At 52.8% G+C, this 19,468-nt stretch overlaps 1 protein-coding gene across 6 annotated transcripts in view; it reads right to left on the bottom strand.

Annotated features, from left to right (window-relative positions):
• Nucleotides 1-328: 328 nt before the first annotated feature.
• Nucleotides 329-19,468, bottom strand: part of ANHX (anomalous homeobox) — a 34,613-nt gene continuing 15,473 nt past the window's right edge. Inside the window, exons 3-11 of one of the 6 annotated variants that reach the window (XM_040464134.1) lie at nucleotides 14,377-14,645; nucleotides 12,014-12,141; nucleotides 9,795-9,918; nucleotides 8,532-8,748; nucleotides 7,953-8,070; nucleotides 6,086-6,378; nucleotides 3,053-3,197; nucleotides 1,240-1,321; nucleotides 329-975 (exon numbers count right to left, since the gene is read on the bottom strand). In XM_040464134.1, coding sequence (XP_040320068.1) covers nucleotides 889-975; nucleotides 1,240-1,321; nucleotides 3,053-3,197; nucleotides 6,086-6,378; nucleotides 7,953-8,070; nucleotides 8,532-8,748; nucleotides 9,795-9,918; nucleotides 12,014-12,141; nucleotides 14,377-14,625 — 1,443 coding nt within the window. In that variant the 5' untranslated portion in view covers nucleotides 14,626-14,645 and the 3' untranslated portion in view covers nucleotides 329-888. Of the gene's footprint in view, nucleotides 976-1,239; nucleotides 1,322-2,130; nucleotides 3,198-4,101; nucleotides 4,492-5,409; nucleotides 5,562-6,085; nucleotides 6,379-7,952; nucleotides 8,074-8,531; nucleotides 8,749-9,794; nucleotides 9,919-12,013; nucleotides 12,142-14,376; nucleotides 14,646-19,468 lie in introns of those variants that run through there. The other 5 variants (XM_040464132.1, XR_005787071.1, XM_040464135.1 and 2 more) reach the window with 5 other exon arrangements.

Genomic DNA, 19,468 nt, shown 5'->3' on the forward strand with positions numbered 1-19,468 from the left:
ATGAAGTGCCCATCAGGGACTGAAAGGGACAGGTGTCCAAGATGTAGTTAAGAGAGTAAAAGGGGCGGGGGGGGGGGGATGCGCCTGGGTGGCTCAGTTGGTTGAGCGTCCTACTAGGCTCAGGTTGTGATGTCACGGTTGATGAGTTCGAGCCCCACATCGGGCTCTGCGCTGACAGCTCCGAGCCTGGAGCCTGCTTGGGATTGTGTGTGTGTGTGTGTGTGTGTGTGTGTGTGTGTGTGTGTGTGTCTGCCCCTCCCCACTCATGCTCTGTCTCAAAAATAAAATAAACATTAAAAAATTGTTTTGAAAAGAGTAAAAGGGGGAGTTCAGAACATTAAACTGTAATTTAATAGAACAGAACATTTGTTTTACAAACAAAATGATTTACAACCTCAGGGGGAAATGTACCGTCGCATCTTGCCTGAGCCATCCCAACCACATAACCCTCTGAAGAAGCCCCCCAAGATATAGATATGTCAGAACAGTGTCCATGCCCCACTAACCAACTTATCTGGGTAAAGTGTGGCCTCGTCATTACAGCAAAACATTCTCCTCTTGCTCTGGAAAGGCCTTCCCTGCCCAGAACCTGCCCAGGAGCTTGAGGTCACAATTTCTCGCTGCCTGAGTGAAACAGACCCCTCTAACTTCTGGGCTCAACAGAATTCTCGAGTGCTTTGCTTCCTCCAATACAGTGAGTTGCCAGCCAACCAAACTATGAAACATGGCAGGGGGCTAACTGGCCCCCAATGCTTCTCACTGGAACCCCCTAAGGAACTCTGGGGTCCTTTTTTCAGTCGGAATAAAGCTCTGTAACGTGTGTTGAATGGCTGGATGTCCACATCTGCTCCCCAGGGCACTGGCTGGATACCCCAAAGGATATCTCTCTCAACCCAGGCTGCCCCCTGAAAGCTCAAGGAGCATCCGGGCTCCCCAGAAGGCATCGCTAGAGGCCTGGCCATCGGGCCACTGCACCTGGAAAGCCAACACAGCGTTACGCACAGAAGCACCTTCTGCCTGGCTCCACCTTCCCACCCGGGCACCCCTACCCTGGGACCCACCCTCTCTGGCCTCAGTGGGAAACACTAGCCCGTGGCACCCGGCTCCCATTCAATTGACTCCAGCCTTGAGGCATGCCCACCCCTCGTTCCATTTGTCTGCTTTATTCACTCCAAAGGCATGACCTGAGAATCCAAGAATTCAAAGGGAAACCCATGGTACCTGGTAGTAGGGTCTCACCTGGCTGGAGGGCAAGGGCTGGCTCAGGTCCAGAGCAGACATAGGGCTGGAGAAAGAGGGGTCCGGAGCCAACTCCAGGGGGCTGGAAAAAAGATGACGTCAGGACAAGCTCTGAATCAATGGGGCGCCAGGTCACTACATGCCCTGACCGCTCTCTGCACATAAGCAGCCCTTCCAGGTGCTGGATGCTCTTCAGGAACACTGTCCTCTCATAGGGCCCTCCGGTGTGCAGGTGCCACAGAGGCTTGTGTGACACCTCAAGTAGGGGGCTTGGGTGAGCCAGAGAGCACTTCAGGGCAGGCTCACAGAGAAGGGCCGGCAAGCGGACACCCGAAGGAAGGGTCAAGAAGGGGCAGGCCTGGGGTGTGAAGGAGACAAGAGGCCATTAGGACCAGGCTGGGAGAGCAGGGAAGATAACGGGTGCAGCCACTCGGGACAACAGTCTGGTAGTTCCCTAAACTGGCAGACGCACACCTACGCAGCCATTCTGTGTACACACCCCAGAGACGTGAAGGCAAACACGTATGTCCAAAGCAACCCAACCCAGGGACTCAGCAATGACTACAAACCGGTGATGGATCAAAAAACCATGGTCCGGCCACACCAAGGACCAGAACTCACAGATAAAGGGGAATGGATTGCTGATGCACACAGCAACAGGGGGAAAATCTCAAAGTACTCAGGCCGAGTGAAAGGCGCCAGACCCCTCGCCCCACCCAAATTTAAAATTTTAGATGTTGTTTACATGGAATTCTAGCAAATGCAGATAAAGAAAGCAGATCCATGGTCCTGGGGGTGTCAGGGTTAGAAGCAGGTGGGAGTGCTCTGTACGGCTCAGCAGTTCTAGCTTCGTGGTGGAGACGTAAGTCGCACTCAGAAAACGACCATCTGTACCATCTAAACATGTTGCTTTAATGAATACCACTTATGCCCCAGTGAATTTGCTTTTAAAGAAGGAGTCAAAGTCATCAGGTCAGAGCAATGATGGGCTGGGCCTTGGGAGTCCAAGGCTGATACAGCCAGTGGGGAGACCAAGCAAACCACAAAGGTACCCAGTGGGGGCATTTTCTCCATCACGGTTCCTGGTCACGAGTGAAAAAGTGAGTCCATCTGCACAGTCTGCATTTTCTCACCATCTGCTGTTTCAGCAAGAAAATTAGTGACTTAAAGAACTGCTCCCCTTCTTCCTCACACACGGCACTGTAGTTCCGCCCGTACTGGGCACCTGGCTTTCGGCTCCCAGACTGGGGAGACTGTGAACCCTGGGGACCTGGTCCTGGTGACCCCTATCATAGATCCACCAAAGGACCCCCCAACGTCTCACACTCTTCCATCCTCTTCTCTACAGCTAGATTCTCCTGGCCTCTTGTCCTGGGCCCCACGGCCAAAATCCACAGCACCTAGGCTGTTCATGGCTCTCCCAAGCACCTCTGAAACTACGGTTTGGAATAGAAAATCCACCTTGATGCTGCTCAAAAACTCAGACAACCTCTGTCTAGGGAAAAGAAAATGCCCAAAAAGAGGCTGCTGGGGCCCAGGGTGATCTTGGAGAAGACACAAACCGTGAGCACTGTCCACAACACAGACCTCGTATCTGCTCTGCTATTTCTAGGTGTTCTTTTGTCTCAGGGAAAAACTACCCTCTTCTTCTGGTAGATGCAGGGTGGGGAGAATGTTGTTTTTCTTCCAGAAACCCATAAGGAAAGGACTCAATCTGCACATCTGAGGTCACAAGTCTGTATGTAAACCAGACAATACCTTACCCACGGCCGGAGAAAATGCTGCTTGAGCCCCATGGCTCTGCGTGCCTCACCTCTGGGTCAGGATGAATTCAGGAGGCTGTGGCGGGGGCTGTGTCACCTGGAAGCCGCCAGCCTGTTGTTCTTGACCACCGCCAGTGCCCGGACCTTCCTCCAGGTACATGCTCTGCGGATTGCCAACAGGTGGGTCAGCGAGTCCTACACAGAAACAAATTCCACAACCCAGTGCTGGAAGAAGAGAACACAGCCCACAGGCAGCACAATCAAGACCTCCGTGGAGAGAAGCAGCATCCAACCTGGCAGACCTCGAGCCTCAGCCTCCCTTGCTGAGGAAGGAACAGTCACGACTGTTGATCTCAATGGCCTTTTTAGGCTTCAGAAACAAAGACAAAGCCCAATTTTGCAGACTTCAAGTTCTGCTTAATTAACCCAGACTTCGTGCCAGCCCCCAATGCCAAAGATTCAGCATCCAAATCTGCCCCCCGCACACCCCTGCTGCATGAGGACAGGGAATGGGCAGTCCACTTCTCAGTTTATCTCGTGCTGGTCCATCCAAGGCTGAGCCACCAGCCCTTAGCTTTTTTGATTTTCACCTTTTACCTGAGGTTTCACCATGATTTCAATGAGGTGCAAGGTGTCACGACCTCACCTGGCTCCTTCTCGCTACATTGAAGAGAGTACCTCCATGTATCATTCAAGATAAGCCATGGTGAATCTGATCGATTCTGGGTCAACAAACGTTCTGGAGCAAAGGGAAGGAAGGAGGAAGGTGCGTGTCTTCCCTGAGTCTACCAGGTGGTAAACCTAGCATCGGAATCCCTGATCCCCGACTCAGAACAACAGGCCAGCCAGGCGGGGCTCACAGTCCTTTGTCTTGTCTGCCAGAGCGACGACCCAACCCGCCAGCCAGCTGCCCAGACAATCTCAAACCAAAGGAACTTTCCTGACAATCTGGTGTCTGTGTGATTTTACCTCCACTTTCCACTGTTTCCTCTTTTCTGTGGAACTTTAAAAGTACTCTGAGATACATTAAATACAGTTTAAGTGCTGATTTGAGCATTTCTGATTCAAACATAAAAGATCACTGGGTTAGATCTTCTTCCTCCAAGAGAAAAACAAGTAATAAGCTAAAAGCCCAGAACAAAGGGAGAGTCAGGGGAGGGATAATTAGTGGAAGGGAGATGTCCACAGTCTGCAGACCCAGGGCACAAGTACATCCTATGTTGGTAGGGCATCCGAAAGGAAGGTGGGGTATAGGTCAGGTCCTGAGAACCCTAAGGAGGTTGGAAGGGAGGGAGCAGTAAGGGAGAGCAGGGTAACATCCTGGTGCTCAGGCAGTCAGCAGGGAGGCTCACCAGTTCCTAGAGAACATCACCCCTCACATGTGCTGGACCTGGTGTGAAGACCAGCTCCCCTCGTCCCAGTGTGAAGTTGGCCAGTGACTGCCCCACTCCAGCCTTGTTGGTAAATTTGGACAGGCAAACGTAGGTCTCTGACAGTGGAAAAAAAACATGGACAGCAAGAAATGAGGGACCGATATGATCAAACTGAAAAGCTGCCTACAGAGCAATGAGTCTCCAGGGCCTCTCCTCTTTCTGACCCTTCCTCCTTCCCTATCCAAGGAAGGGCCAGAATCCACAGCCCCAATATTCCTGCCTTCAGACAACAAAACATATTTTTGAAACTTCTATTGAGAATACTCAGAAAAATCAAAGACACTGCATCTATAAAAAGTAATAGAATGCATGAAGAAGGGAAAATTCAAATAAAAAAAGAGCCTGGAATTCTCTTAATGCCTACCTGTCAAAATGGAATACTGAAAGACAGAGTTTAACACCTCCAAAGCACGTACGATGAGAAAGAAAAGAAATGCAAGAAAAAAGGTAAACATTTGGGAGACTGGTCCAGGATTTCCAACATCAGAATAAGATTTGTGCTCTAAAGAGAACTGAGAATGTGGAGGGGATAAATTATCAAAGAACATTGTCCAAAAAATAGCCAAACCTTAAAGAAGACATTATCTTCTCTAAATTGAAAGGCTTAACAGATAAGTGAATTAAAAAGACTCAAACCTAAGACCATCATTGTGAAATTTCAGAACACCCAGACTTAAAAAACAAAACTCCAAGAAAGGAACGATACGTTGCAAAGAAGAAAATAAAATGAAATCACCAACATCAGATGCTAAAAACAATGATATAAATATATCTGTAAATATCTAAGGGAGGAGGAATATTTAAACTCAAAACTCCTTCCCTGACAAACTGTTAATCAAATGTGAAGGCAGATTAAAGACAATTTCACAACATGTAAGGACTCAGAAAATTTATCTTGCAAGTACCCTTTCTTGCCCAATTAATTGAAGATGTTCTCAAACATAACAAAGAAGTCAAGGAAGAAAGAACAAGACCTGCAATTCAGGAAACACCGATGCAAACCCAAGGAGACAATGAGAGGAGCACTCGGGATGGTGACCCCACACCAGGTCTAGGGAAACGTCACTGGGATGGAAACAGGAAGGAGGGCTCCAGCCATAAGTCTTCAGAGGAGACACTCGGAAAGCTGGAAGAAGTTAAGAATGTGATAAAAACAGGTAATGTAAGAAAAAAGAAAGGGAATTACAAACTCCAGGAAATATGGATGTACCCATAGAAGACTAAGAAATTTAGGTGACAGGCAAATTGATGGTGCCAATATCTTCCTTACAAGGTGAGATGTCACAAGATGCTTTTGTATTTGGTAGACTAAACAATATGTAAATACGTACTCTTTAGATAACAACTAAGAAGAAACTAAAGAAGTGATATTTCAATCATGAGATGCTGTAGAAGGTCCAATAAGCTCGACCATCTGCTGTTGCAGCAAGCGTTGACACGTAAGTTAGGTGGACTAGAATGGGGAATGCAGGGTGGCAGATGTCTAATTAGTTTTAACTCTTTCCTCACTGTCTTACTATTAGTCATATGCACATTTTATTTTGCAAACTAGAAAAGTAGGAGAGTATTGGCCCTTCCCACAACCCCTCAAATGAGACCCAAGTACTTGTGGCATCTTGTGCAGAAGAGTGTGGCCTGGAATGGACCCACCTGTGGAGCCGGGCTCACCCAGAGCAGTAACGGACACAGCCACAGCTGCATCTGCAGGGCGCATCATGAAGTCCAACCCAGGCCCGTGAACCAGATGCCCGGTCTGGAAGGAAACTTCCCTGGAGGACGCCAGTGCGAGAGACATCAGCCATGACTCAGGGGTAGCCAGAGAAGGGTCTAGCATGTCACTGCCAGCAGCCAGTGGACAGACGCCAGGGCCTGGGCAGATGGCAGGGAGAGTGACAGGATCGTGGCCAGGCCCCTCCTGGTACATCTCACCACCCTGCAGAGACCTGGGGAAGACAGCAAACACCATCCCTTGGAGGGCAGAGACTCCCAGGAGGAGACTCCAGCCCAGTTTGGGAATCCAGGTTCCCGACTCGACCCAGCCACTGATGGCTGTGAGGCCCACCACGTCCCTAATTACACTGCCTTCACTGTTCTACATGTAGCTGCTAGGGTTCTAGAACACTTAAAAAATACTATGACTGCAGCACCTGGGTGGATCAGTCCTTTGGTTGTCCGACCCTATATTTCAGCTCAGGTCAGGATCCCAGGGTCATGGGATCCAGTCCGGCATTGGGCTCCGTGCTGAGCGTGGAGCCTGCTTGGGGTTCTCAATGTCTCTTGACACCTGGGTGGCTCAGTCAGTTAAACATCTGACTTCAGCTCAGGTCACGATTTCGTGGTTCATCGAACCCTGCATCTAAACTGTCAGCGAGGAGCCTGCTTCCTGCTTGGGATCCTCTGTCTCCCTCTCTCTCTGCCCCTCCCCCACACTCGATCTCTCTCCCCGCCTCCCTCTCTCTCTCTCTCTCTCTCTCTCTCTCTCTGTCACTCACTGACTCATTCTTGTCCTTCCCCCATCCCTCTCCCTGCCCATGCTCTCTCTAAAAAACAAACAAACAAACATTACTGGAAACCTAAGATACATTAGCAGTTTCTTCAAAAGGAACTTCAATAAAGCACTATTCCACAACGATGAAAGCAAGATATGATTAGGAAGAACCTAAGAGTTGAGTGGATAATGATGGTTGACCTTACAGGAATTACCGGGCAGCAGTCAATAACAATCAGACTCCATGCGGCACAAACACTCACTATGTCTAAGATGGTCCTCCTGGGTTTATGTTACCACTCCCCGCAACACACCCCATAATCTCTGCAATAACCTGCACGGCATGCCCTCTCCATTTCGCAGATGAGAAAAGCACGGCACTGAGAGGTCACAGGAACCTGCCTAAGTTCACACACCTGGGCAGTGCCAGCCTGCATGTGAAGGGCCAGGCACAGACAGTGGCATGAGAGATGCTGATGTCACGTGGGAAATGGAAAGTGTCCATATTTTGATGGTTACACAAGATGGGACCTGGCCCCTCACTCAGACCTAGTCCTGCTGATGGCTGGCACTTTCCTTATGCTTACATCAGGTTCACGCCTCGTCCCAGGTGAGGGAGAGTGCTTGGACAGTGCCTAGTACGCAGGAGGAACTCAAGAAACGTTAGCTGTTACTGACTCAGTGAAATGCAAACAGTACAAAAATACTAGAAAGAAAATGAAACAAGAGCTAGGGTTCACCTTTAGGAATAAGTCTGCATGTTTTTCTTTCCAAATCCGTTTTCCTCATTCTCCAGTACACACATGAAGTCAGGCTGGAGCCCGGCTCCAGGGCGCAAGTGTGGGGTCCCTGACATGCATGGTTTCCTTACCAGTGGCTCTCCCATACCAGAATGGCAGAATCTGCAGTCACTGACCTGGTCCCACTGCTGGCCCCAGGATTCACATGCCTGCTCCAGGCCTGGTCACCCACCCAGGATGGGGAAACTCGATAGGGTGATGGTCCCATGGTCCCATGGGATGGCAGTACCTGGGAGGCAATGGCTTTGGCATAGTCTCATCTCCAGAAAAGTCCGGGGCCAGGGCCAGCGACTCCCACGGCCCTTGGGCGGTCTCTCTGGATTGTGCAGGCTCATTTTCCTCCTGTCCTGCTGAAAGCCAATCAGACAGGAAGGAGACTTGTTGATGCTCCCAGTCCCAGCCTCCTTCCCAGCAGGTTAAGAGCAGCCCTACTGGCTGAAAAAAAGGGGTCAACCACTGACTCAATGCAATATCCTTTGTCCCTTAAATGTCTTTTGTCTGAAACCGATCCATAATTACAAACCCATGAACCCCTACATCATGGTGGCTGGCTCACTTCCCAAGTCTTCTCGACTCCTGGCCCTGGACGCACCATAATCTCTAAATGCAAAACACCTGTGGCAGGCCCCACTTAGGGGCATCCTGACCCTCACCCTCAGGGATCTCACTAACCACAAGGTGACGTCCTCAAAGCGCAGACTGGGAGTGAAGGTGCTGTCCCTATAACCAGAGCGAACCTAACTAGGCTTCACCCTAAACAAAGGGTGCCCCCAACCACGAGGAAGGGGGGAGCCCTGGAACCACTCACCTGGCCACTGAGGCCTGTCCACACACCCAGAGCCAAGGTGGGGGTGGTCTGAGGGCTGGGGGCGGTCCGGACCCCTCTCCCTCACACTGGGGTCCTCTACTGTGTCCTCCGGCGCTGGCTCCAGGCGCTGGAGAAGGGCCCTCTGGCGCCGCCGGTAATTGGCAAACCAGTTGTACACTTGCTCTACGGTCAGGCTCGTCTCCAAGGCCAGGTTCTCCTGCCCCAAAACAGCACAACCTCTAGGCCCTCCACCGTCCCCGGAGCAGCGGCGTGCACAAGGGCGACCCGACAACGCTTTCACCGAGGCGGCGAGCCGGAGCCCGGCCTCACTCTCGGAGAGCGGCAGCAGAGAAGCTGAGCCGCCTCAGAGCAGGAGGCCCGAGCCAGGCCATCTGCGCCGCCAGCACGTCCGGCAGCCCGGCCTCGTTCGCCGCTGGCGCCGCAACGGCGGCCCCGCCAACGATAACCCAGAAACGCGGAGGGCTTGGACAAGGCCTGCCGGGCCGGAGCCTTCCGAAGCAGGGGGCAGCGACGGCCCGTGACCAACGCCTGTGACCCAGGACCCCGCAGAGCAACTCTTCTTGCGTCCACCGCTCGGCGCTCGGGAGAACCCAGTCTACGCGGCCGGCGCGGTGATCACTGGGAGAGCACTACTGATTGGACAGGTAACATGGTGGGCGGAGCAAGCACCAGGAGTGCCCTTTTGATTGGACAAGCTCTAGAAGAGGAGGGGAGAAAGTAGGTGGGGCTAACACGGGAGCGCCCTGCCGATTGGACAGAGCAGAGAAGTGGGCGGAGAGAACAGGCCGGGATTTTGGAGCACCGGGAAACTCCCACTGGTCGTATCTAGCCTCTTTACCCCTAGCAACCTCACCCCACTCCACTCCGTCCCTCCAGTTTCCCGGGGCTACGTTGAGGATGGCGCCCTGCTGGCCCTGAGCTCCGCAAATACCTGCCTCCCTCAGGCTGGAAGCTCCACGACAGCAGTGGGGATATGATGACCCCACGTTTGAAAACTAGACCCTCCACGAGTGCACGTTGGATGGTCACGAGCTGCCAGCCAATGAGCTCCCGTCTCCAGGAAAGTTCTGAGAGAGGCGGAAGCCCCCAGCATCCTGGCAGACGGGCCACTGGGGAGGTCCGGAGGAGGAGAGGGTAAAGGTGTGAGTCATCTAAGAGTGGTGGCGTCACCTAAGGTCGGGGGGGGGGGGGGGGGGTAGGCTAAACGGGGGGCTGTCGAGCCTCGATCTCCTGGGTTCTTACCCGCTCGGCCTTGCTGGGGTTGGTGCTCACGCTCGAGGCAAAGTCGTGCAGCTTCCGGCGAACCTCTCTGGGAAAGTTTCGGCTCTTCAGGCCATCAGGGCAGAGGGAGAGGGGTGGTGGGTTTCTGGATAAAGACAGTGAAGTGGTGGTTACAGACACCCCTTCTCCTGGATGCACCTCGTGTGCTCTCAAACACTGCACCCCCAGACATCCTCTCATCTCACTGGCTGCTCTCCTCTCTAAGCTGCAGAGTCCCAAGCGTCCATCCCCTGAAGAAGGGAGGGGCCCGCATTTCACGGCACAACCTCAGAGGGGTGTCACCAGGGTTTCCACTACCGCTCACTGAGATGCCACAGCTGACCAATGGCTGGTAACTACTGAAAGTGGATGATGAAGATATTAAGGTGGGCTATGCTACTCTTTACGGTGTATATACACGAGTTTTTCCAAAAGGAAAAAGTGATGTATAAACAAATACTACCTGTGGGGAACACCCAAGGTACCCAAACACCAAATGAACAAATCACCGTGGATGTCAAAAATGCATCCCACACATACCACATCCCAAATGGAGCTCGATCCTTTGCTCTCGGATCTTCCCCCAGTTCTGTGCATCTCAGTGAGAAACCATCATGTTCCAGTCAATCAGACCAAGAGCCCTGGAGTCCAGCTTTATTCTCTTTACCTCCTCCAACACATCTCACTCGTCAGCAAATCCTCCGAAATCTGCCCTGACACAACCCTTTCTACAATCACTCCCAAAGATTCCCAAGAACCTCTTGCCCCTGCTCCTGTACTAACCACCTTTAGGAGACCCTGCCACACTTAGGCAGCGTACCAACCATGATGGCTGTAACCCCAATATCATCCCCTCCTTACACATCTAGGGATTGCTCTCCCAGAGCTCAGGCCTCCAAGCCAAGGCTTAGGTGAGCCTGCCTGCAACCTCCAACCCACAGCAAAGAACAAAGGCAGGATAGTCCTCTACTGAGCACATTCTCTGTCTAGTACTCCCCACTCTGATTATGGAATCCACGGTGTTTCCTCATCTACCACCCATTGTCCATACCCAATGTCAGCCCAGGAGAGGAGGGCCCAAGCATTACCCCCAGCACCTCCAATAGCACCCAGCAATCAGGGACCCCTTCCAAATACTGCATACTGATCCCCAAATCATTTACTTCATTGCACTGGACTCTGGCAGGCCATTAGCACCTATATGGAGGGACATGACTGCTTTCCTGAACACCCCAAGGCTGATTAACTGCTGGGTTTTGAGGGCATATCTCACTCTTTTGTGGGCACTGGGAAAATAATTCTCTCTGATCCAGAAGGAATCCATCTCTTCTTCAGGCCAGTAACCAGGCCCTGTGGGACAGGAACCCCCTGTCACTTGGGCTGGCAGGAGCTCAGAGCGAGATCTGCAGCTCCTCCTGGTCAGAGAGGAACACGCAAGATGAAGAACAAAGGCTGTGCAGCCTCAGTGTCTCTCCTGGAAGCCTAGCTTTGCATCTCTCTCATGTGTAACCCTGGGCAAGTTGCTGACCTTTCTGTGCCTCAGTTTCCTCATCTGTGAATGGTGAGGACAGTAATAATCATAATAATTAGCACTTGTAATGTTTACTTGGTGCTGAGGATGGGCCCAGCATCTCTCACGTGCCAGGCAATCTTGTAAGCACCACACGTATCTCCTCTAATGCTTGCATCACTCTCCTCTTTATTCTCCTTAAAATGTCCTGCAGCCCTAAGGGATGGCACTGAGACCCAGGCCACGGCACCTGCAGAGCCTGTCTGCGAGAATCAGATGACCTACGACACAGGTGCTGGAAATTTCCCAAGGGAGAAGAAGAGGAGAGGAAGCGAGTAAGGTCAGGGTGCCCACCTGCTGCCCCCTTCTCTGCAGAGCCCTCACCAGAAGGCAGCGTCTCCTGCCGCAGCTAGAACTCTCTGCCTGGGTCCTGGAAAAGGCTCCCTCTCCTTACCCTGCAAGCATAAATGGGAATGCACCCCTCCCCCAGCCGCGCAGGTAGGTGGAGAGTGCGGCTCAGTGTGGGGCACAATGGCTGACGTAGAGCCTATGATCTTTTGACTACTACCGCTTCCTCTGACTTCTGCATTTATCTCCCCGCCTCTATTTCACCTCGGCCCGCCTGTGGTTTTAGAAGGCACAGCCCTCGGGAGTCCTAGGGAATAAGCACAAAGACAGACCAGCACTATACCTCTTTCTGCAGCGGAACTTCTGCACTGGGGTCAGCACAGCCACGCCCAGCCGCTTCATGACCAGATGGTAGTGAATGTCGTTCCAGAGCTGGACCAGCTCCTGGCTGCCTCCGGGCACACGGCAACCCTGCCGAGAAAGGCCTGCTGAGACCTGGCTGCCCTCGCCCTGCCTGGAGCACTGCCATCCGACCCCACCTGACCCCTGAGAAGAGCTGCCTGTTGATGTGCCAAGCGACGAGGGCATGAACCCAGCACTCCAGTCACCAGCAGGCCTGTCCCTGGTGGCCCAGCCAGCCATTCAGGTCATTTCAGCCCTTCAACCCTCCCACACAACACATGAGGTGAACACAGCTCTCAGTCACTGCTTACGGAGGAAGAGCAGGAAGCAAGGAGAACACAAATGCCTGGCCTGGGGCCACACAACACGCAAGAGGCAGAGCCACAGTTAGAACCACATGGGGATTCCAAGGCTTGACCCACATCTTGCATGAAAGACCTTTCTCTTCCACCCAGCAGAGCTGGCCCCTCCGGCGCCCAGCGAGTACATTCTGAGTCAAGTGGGGTGAAGTCCTGGTCCGTGCCCCGTGACAGCTCACTAACCCAGTGGGACTTGATCACATAACCAGACTCTGGAGATGGCCAAGGATACCTGCGGCTGGCCTCCCCCAGAACCCAGCTGCTGTAGTCAGTGTGTGGGGTTCTTGCATTGAACTCCAATGTCCTCAGGACCATCTTGGCAAGGGAGGTGCTGACAATCATTTAGCTTTCTCTCCACAGCATCAGAAAAGCCCATTTTTCTGGGCTGTGACTTTCACTGGCCGAGGGCACAGCCGTCCGGGAATGTATATGGGAAACTTGCTACCTGCAGGATGTGGCCCTGGGCAGGAAACATCCTTTCTTGGTGTGGTGTCCCCATCCTCTCTCTCAGGTCTCAGCTATACGTCACCTTCTCAGAGACATTTCTGGACCATCCAGACTGTGTTTATAATCCCTCTAGTGGGAGTTTTTCACTACTGGTGTCACTCACACATTTCACCATTGAAATGCCTTAACAGACATTATTACAACTCTGTGTTTTCCCTTGTTTGTTTACCGGATCCATTTTGACAGATTTGGAAAAACTGAGCCCCATGTTCCGTGCCGTGGATCCTTTAACAAGCAGAACCAAGGCAGCCCCTCTCTTATGGGGCCTGCAGTGCAGCAAGGGAAGGCAGACAAAATGAATACCAACAAATAATTTTTCTAATTAGGAACTGAGGAAGGAGCTATAGGGTGAACAAGATTCTCCACTGGAGAATAAAGTGGGCACTGCTTAGACAGGGTGACATCTACAGCAGAAACCAGAGAAGAAGAAAGACACCAGGCACACAAAGAGCCAGGCTCCGGCCTCTGGCACAGGCGAGAACACATGCAAAGGTCCTGAGACACAGAAAGATCTCAGGAGTTGTAGGGACAGCAGGAAGCAGCATGGCTACACGAAGGAAGCAGGGGGAGAGTCCAAAAGAGAGACTAAAAAGCAGGCAGTCTCAGATGGCAGGCTCCTGAGCCGCCTGCAGACTCCTGCAGACCATGGCCCATCTGCAGTTTTCAAACTCCCTGTGGCTGCTACAGGAGCAAATCAAGGGGACAGGAGGGGACATTAGGGGAGCAACCAGGAGGACCCCCACACAGCCTGTGGCAGACGGAGTGGAAACGGAAAGAACTGGAAAGAAGTGAGGATTTCCAAGGTAAACGCAGCATGAACCAGGCATGAACTGTATCTGGGGGTGAAAGAGGGAAAAGGGTGCCTCCAAATCCCTCACACGAAGCCCTTCGAGCCAGATGTACTTTGGAATTCAGAACGTCTCAGATCTTAGGGAGTAACACAGGCATATGCTCCGTAATATGCACCACCCCAGTGTCATCTGCGGCAGGCAGCACGTTAGAATCAAACATACCGGTATTTAGGCAGCGGAATGCACCACGGTCACATTAAGGGGCTACAGACCATAAATGGCTTCACCTCGGTGCAGGTCAGGTCACATCAATGCCAAATGAGTCAGCATCCAAGTATCACCAGAGGAGTGACAACGATACTTTCGGTTTGCGTTCTCGACTGCAGACCTGTGGCTCAAGGATCGAAAGCCTGGCTCTGTTTGACCGTCTCACCACCTGGGAGCCCCGCTCCCCGAGCCAGGGCCACCACTCAGAATGGACCTCATAAAGGGACAGTGTTGCCTCAGATCACAAGGTAGCTAGAATCTGTGAGGCAGAGTGGACCCTCCTGGCTCCGTTTATAAAGAAGTCTCCCCACATCTCCGTTGTGTTCGGGACGGTGGTGGCCACTGAACCTGTCTGCGCCCCCCTCACTGATCCATCCTACCTCCAGCACCCGGCAGGCAGCCTGGTGCTGCTCTTGCTGGGCCAGCACCCGGGCACACACGAAGGCCACGTCCGCATTGTCCAAGAGGTGCAGGCGGAGCTGACTGTCCAACACGGCTGTGACCAAGGGCTGCGCCTGGGCGGGGTCATCCTGGAGGTCTCGGCACAGCCTGCCTGCAAGAGTCACCAGCTCCGCCGGGGGTGGCCCAGCGCCCCCACTCTCCCTCAGCAGCTTCAGGAAGCTCTGCATCCCACGTTGGGTCGGCCCCTCTGCGAACAACACAACAGTCATCATGATGGCCACATGCCGGCCGCACCTCAATCCTCAACTCTGCGAGGCCCCGCTAGCCACCGGCATTTTTAACATGGTTGTGAGAGCTCCCCAGGGGAGGGCAGAGGGGTGTCACATGCCGGCTAGTTTCCTTTCTTTAGTCCTCTGCTGTGCACTAGGTACTGTCACTGCGATGGCGCATCTCATGCCCGTGAACCTTCTGTCTGTGTCCTGTCCACAGGCCCCACCCTGGTCTTCTCCTATCTCCTCCTCTCTGTGTCCCCCACATTCTTCATTTTCTCTTGACTTTTATTTCAGAGAGGGAGGGAGAGAGACCACATGTATGAGCACGGGAAAGGGGCAGAGAGAGAGAATCCCAAGCAGGCTCCACACAGCACAGAGCCCGACACAGGGCTGGATCCCACAATCCTGGGATCATGACCTGAAGTCAGACACTCAACCGACTGAGCCCCCGAGGTGCCCCTCCCCCGCTTTCTTATACACACAAGGTAATGGTGGGGCTTTTTTCCCCCTCCGTTTCTGACCTCAATCAGGGCACGGACCATGTGTGTTGGGGTCATTAGAGTTCCCCCGTATCTGTGCAATGGATGCCAAGGCCTCTTGAAGCAGTAAGGAGGTACCCCGGGCCAGGGGCTGGGCAGACACTGCTTGCACTCTACAAAGAGGAGCCATGGGACCTTCCAGAGGCAGGACTAGCACCATCTGCTTTTTATTTTGATTTTGAAAACAACAAAAAAAAAGCCAACATATTTGAAAAACACAAAGTTTTAAAGATTGTCCTAATCCCACACGTTAAACATATACACAAAGGAGCGAACATCTGCAAGGCCTCCCTGTGCCCAGTCCATCTACTCCGCAACCTCCCCCCGTCGCCCCCCCCACCCCCCCCACACACAGGTAAGCTATGGCAAGTTGGATCGGAAGGCTTTGTGAATTTTCTTTTTTATAAAAATCTCCATATACATACAGCAGTTTTACCAACAGAGACAGATTGCTCGTGATTAATCTCCTGGTCCATATGAACGGTCCTGTCAAGTGGCCCACGACGGTAGGGGCCAGGCTTCTTTCCACATCTCTCCACTCCTGGACACTTAGGCAGCATGACAACCCTAATACCTTGGGCTCAGGATTACTCTTCTACTGAACAGACTCACGTAAGCAAGGTTAAAGGGGAGTGCTATGTGGCAGCTGTGTTTTCTGTAGATGCTACCAAACCGCTTTCCACAAATGTGGTGACGACATGCGTGCCCAGAACTGCAGCCAACAGGCCTGTGTGCGCCCTCCCTGAAGGAGGGTCTAGCAGCAGTTTCTAGTTCTTTCGGCCCAGCACCGCCTCTTGGGTCCTCCTCGCGCCTGGGGCCGCCCACTAGGGGGAAGAGCTCTACGCCACGGCTTCAGGCTTCACCAGATCCTACCTTGGAGCCCAGTGTTTCTCCCCATCGCGAAGGGCAGTAGGCCTCAGATCCCACGTCCCCCCAGGGAGCCGAGGCTCCGGGGCTTCGGCAGGGACGGTAAGGGGAGGGCTCCTCTCAAGACCCCAGGTTCTTCCGGCGCAAACCCCCGCCCGGGCCCCCCCCCCCCCCCCGGCGGGGGGGGGGGGGGGAGGACGGGGGGGTAGGGGCCAGGCTCCTGCAGGCGGGACCTCGGGCTTCAAGAACAAAGTGTCTTCCTGGGGGGTACCTCCAGGGGACACTGAGGGGACCCGGCCCCGGGCAGGGATGGAGGGGACCCGGGGGGCTGTGGCTCTGCCAGGTGCCCAGACCTGGGCACCCTCCCCGAAGCCTGGCTGAGGCCGCACCCCCACCCCGTACCTTTCGGGGCGTGCTGCTCCCCCGCAAAGGCCGCGATTGCTGCCCAGCGCCCCCACTCTCGGCGCCGCAGGGCCGGCGCAGCGCCCACCCCCCACTCGGGCAGGCCGCCCGCCCGCCCCTCCGCCGGGACTCACCGCGCCCGGCCGCCCGCGCCCCACTTCCGCTCCAGCGCACGTGCTCTGCCCACAGGTCCGCGGAAGGCGCGGCTGCGACAAAGTATCGAGGCCGCGGCCAATCCGCGCGAGGGCTCCGCCCGACGACCCCGGGCCTCTGGGCCTGCGCCCCTGCGTGAAGGAGGTCTCCCCTGAGTTTGTGCGGGTTCTCGGTTGGGGGAGGGGGGCGCCGACAAGTTCTGGAGGCCTTGGGCGTTCTGGAAGAACCAGGACTTTCTGGGGGATCACAGGGGCAGTGAAGCCTGGCTCTGCGCGTCCTCAGACGCAGGAAGGAGCGGGACCAGGGTCTTGGGGGTCGTGGGCTGTAGAGACAGCCCTGCTCGGCGGTGTAGGGAAAGGCGCCAGGACCCTCGTGCCCCTGCGGCGGGAGCAGGAGAAAGCTGTGACCTTTGACTGACCCCCCCACCAGGCACCCCGTGGCGAAGCCAAAGCCCAGCTGAGGGCGCAGTTCTTGGGGCAGACATTCCCCTCCCGCATCCCCACCCTGACCCCTGCTGGAGGAGGGCGCCTTTCAAATCCAGACCCCCCCCAGGAGATGAGGTCGAGACAGGGGTCCCTGTGGAGGGTGCGGGGTCTGCGGCGCAGTGGGGGACTCCTGTAGCCGGGCTCCTAGAGCGGCCACCGGGGACAGCCCCTTGCGCCTCCGACCCCGGATCTCCGGCCGACCTCAGCCCAGAGATCTTCCGACCTAGGATGGCCCCGGGCGGGTCATCTAAGATTCTCTGACGCCAAAGCTTAAAAGCTTATGCAAAAGACTTTGGCGGGAACATAAACATTTCAGCGTTTGATCAAGTGAAAATCTGGAAACAACCCAAGTGTCTGGTGAAAGATTTGCTAAACAAATCACACTTCAGAAAGAGAACGGGCTCCTGGAAGGTTATTAGTAATTCTGCTGCAGAAGAATGTATATCGGCCTGACCCTGTCATGATACATTGTACAATAAAAAAGGGGTGTTACAAGACAGTTTGAGTGAGATGAGCCGATTTGAAAGGTACAAGCATAGAATGATATAGGCCACGTTGTTAAACTCTGCTTGAACGTAGGCATAGAATTATTATTCTACTTCATTATTTTTATTAGGCGTTTTAATTTCCTTCTTTTTACTTACCACGTTTTTTATTTTTTATAAAAGGAAGAGTCTATATTTCTATTTTTAAGGTTCTTTTCAAGGAATGGGAAGAGAAAACAACAGGGTTGTAGGAAGCAGTCCTGACCGACCAAGTACAGATGACCTTTGAACAAAAGGGGGTAAATTACAGGGTCTAAAGGCACCTGAGTGGCTAGGTCAGTTGAGCAGCGAACTCTTGATTTCGGCCCAGGTCATGATTCCGGGGTGGTGGGATGTAGCCCAGCATGGGCTCCGAGGTGAGCATAAACCTTGCTTAAGATTTTATCTCTCCCCCGTCCTCCTTCCCCACTCACGTGTGCTCTCTCTCTTCTCTCTCTCTCTCTCTCTCTCTCTCTCTCTCTCTCTCAAATAAAGAAACAAATAACTATACAAGTCCATTTATACCTGGATTTTAAAAAAGCAAATACAGTACCTTAAATATATTTTCTCTTCCATATGATTTTCTTAATAATACTTCTAAGGGGCACCTGTGTGGCGCAGTCGGTTAAGCGTCCGACTTCAGCCAGGCCACGATCTCGCGGTCCGTGAGTTCGAGCCCCGCGTCAAGCTCTGGGCTGATGGCTCGGAGCCTGGAGCCTGTTTCCGATTCTGTGTCTTCCTCTCTCTCTGCCCCTCCCCCGTTCATGCTCTGTCTCTCTCTGTCCCAAAAATAAATAAAATAAATTTAAAAACATTGAAAAAAAATTTTAAATAATACTTCTAAGAATACAATATAAAATACAAATAACATATAAAATATATGTTAATTAGCTATGTCATCAGGAAGGCTTCTGGCCAACAGTAGCTTATTAGTAATTAAGATTTGGGGAAGTTGAAGTGATGGGGTTCTTGAGCAAACAGCCAAGAAAGAATTCTTGAGACGTCTTTGGTGCAAAAAGGTGGTTTTATTAAAGCACAGGACAGGACCCATGGACAGAAAGTTGCACTGGGGTTGTGAGGAGTGACTGATTATATACTTTTAAGTGAGGGTTAGGGATAGCGTAAGACTCTACGGAATTTGGAAGCAAGGCTTTCGGGACCTTGAGGGGCGAGCTGCTGTTAAGATGAGGTTACTTTTAGTCTTTGATAAAACAAGAACATTGAGGAAGTAAGGCAGCCATGAGTTCCTCGAGGAAGGTGACGCTCCGCGTATTTCAGGTGTCTGTCATTGGGCTGCAAGCTGTAAGGAGATTTAATTTATGCTACATTTCTCTTGCCTTTGTTTCCCTCATCAAAAGCTCATACATGGATTTTCAACTGCATGTGGCTGGTGTCCCTAACCCCACGTGTTCAAGAGTCAACTGCATAGTGAGGCTGGAGCATCCCTGATATGGGTGAACACAGGGGGAATTAGGGATTTGCTACAGCATACCCTCGCATTTACAGTGAAATCTTGCTGTTAGTGCAATCTTAGTCTTTTTCTCTAGGACCCACTAGATGCTCAATGAAAATATTCCTGATTGCTCTCCAATGAATTAAAAAGTCAATGGAGGGGCGCCTGGGTGGCTCAGTCGGTTGAGCTTCCGACTTCGGCTCAGGTCATGATCTCACAGTCTGTGAGTTCAAGCCCCGCGTCGGGCTCTGTGCTGACAGCTCAGAGCCTGGAGCCTGCTTCAGATTCTGTGTCTCCCTCTCTCTGACCCTCCCTGTTCATGCTCTGTCTCTCTCTGTCTCAAAAATAAATAAACATTAAAAAAAATTATTTTTA

This window comes from Herpailurus yagouaroundi, unplaced genomic scaffold (assembly GCF_014898765.1).
Source record: "Herpailurus yagouaroundi ecotype Mexico unplaced genomic scaffold, PumYag 437, whole genome shotgun sequence".
In the NCBI taxonomy this organism is placed as follows: Eukaryota; Metazoa; Chordata; class Mammalia; order Carnivora; family Felidae; genus Herpailurus; species Herpailurus yagouaroundi.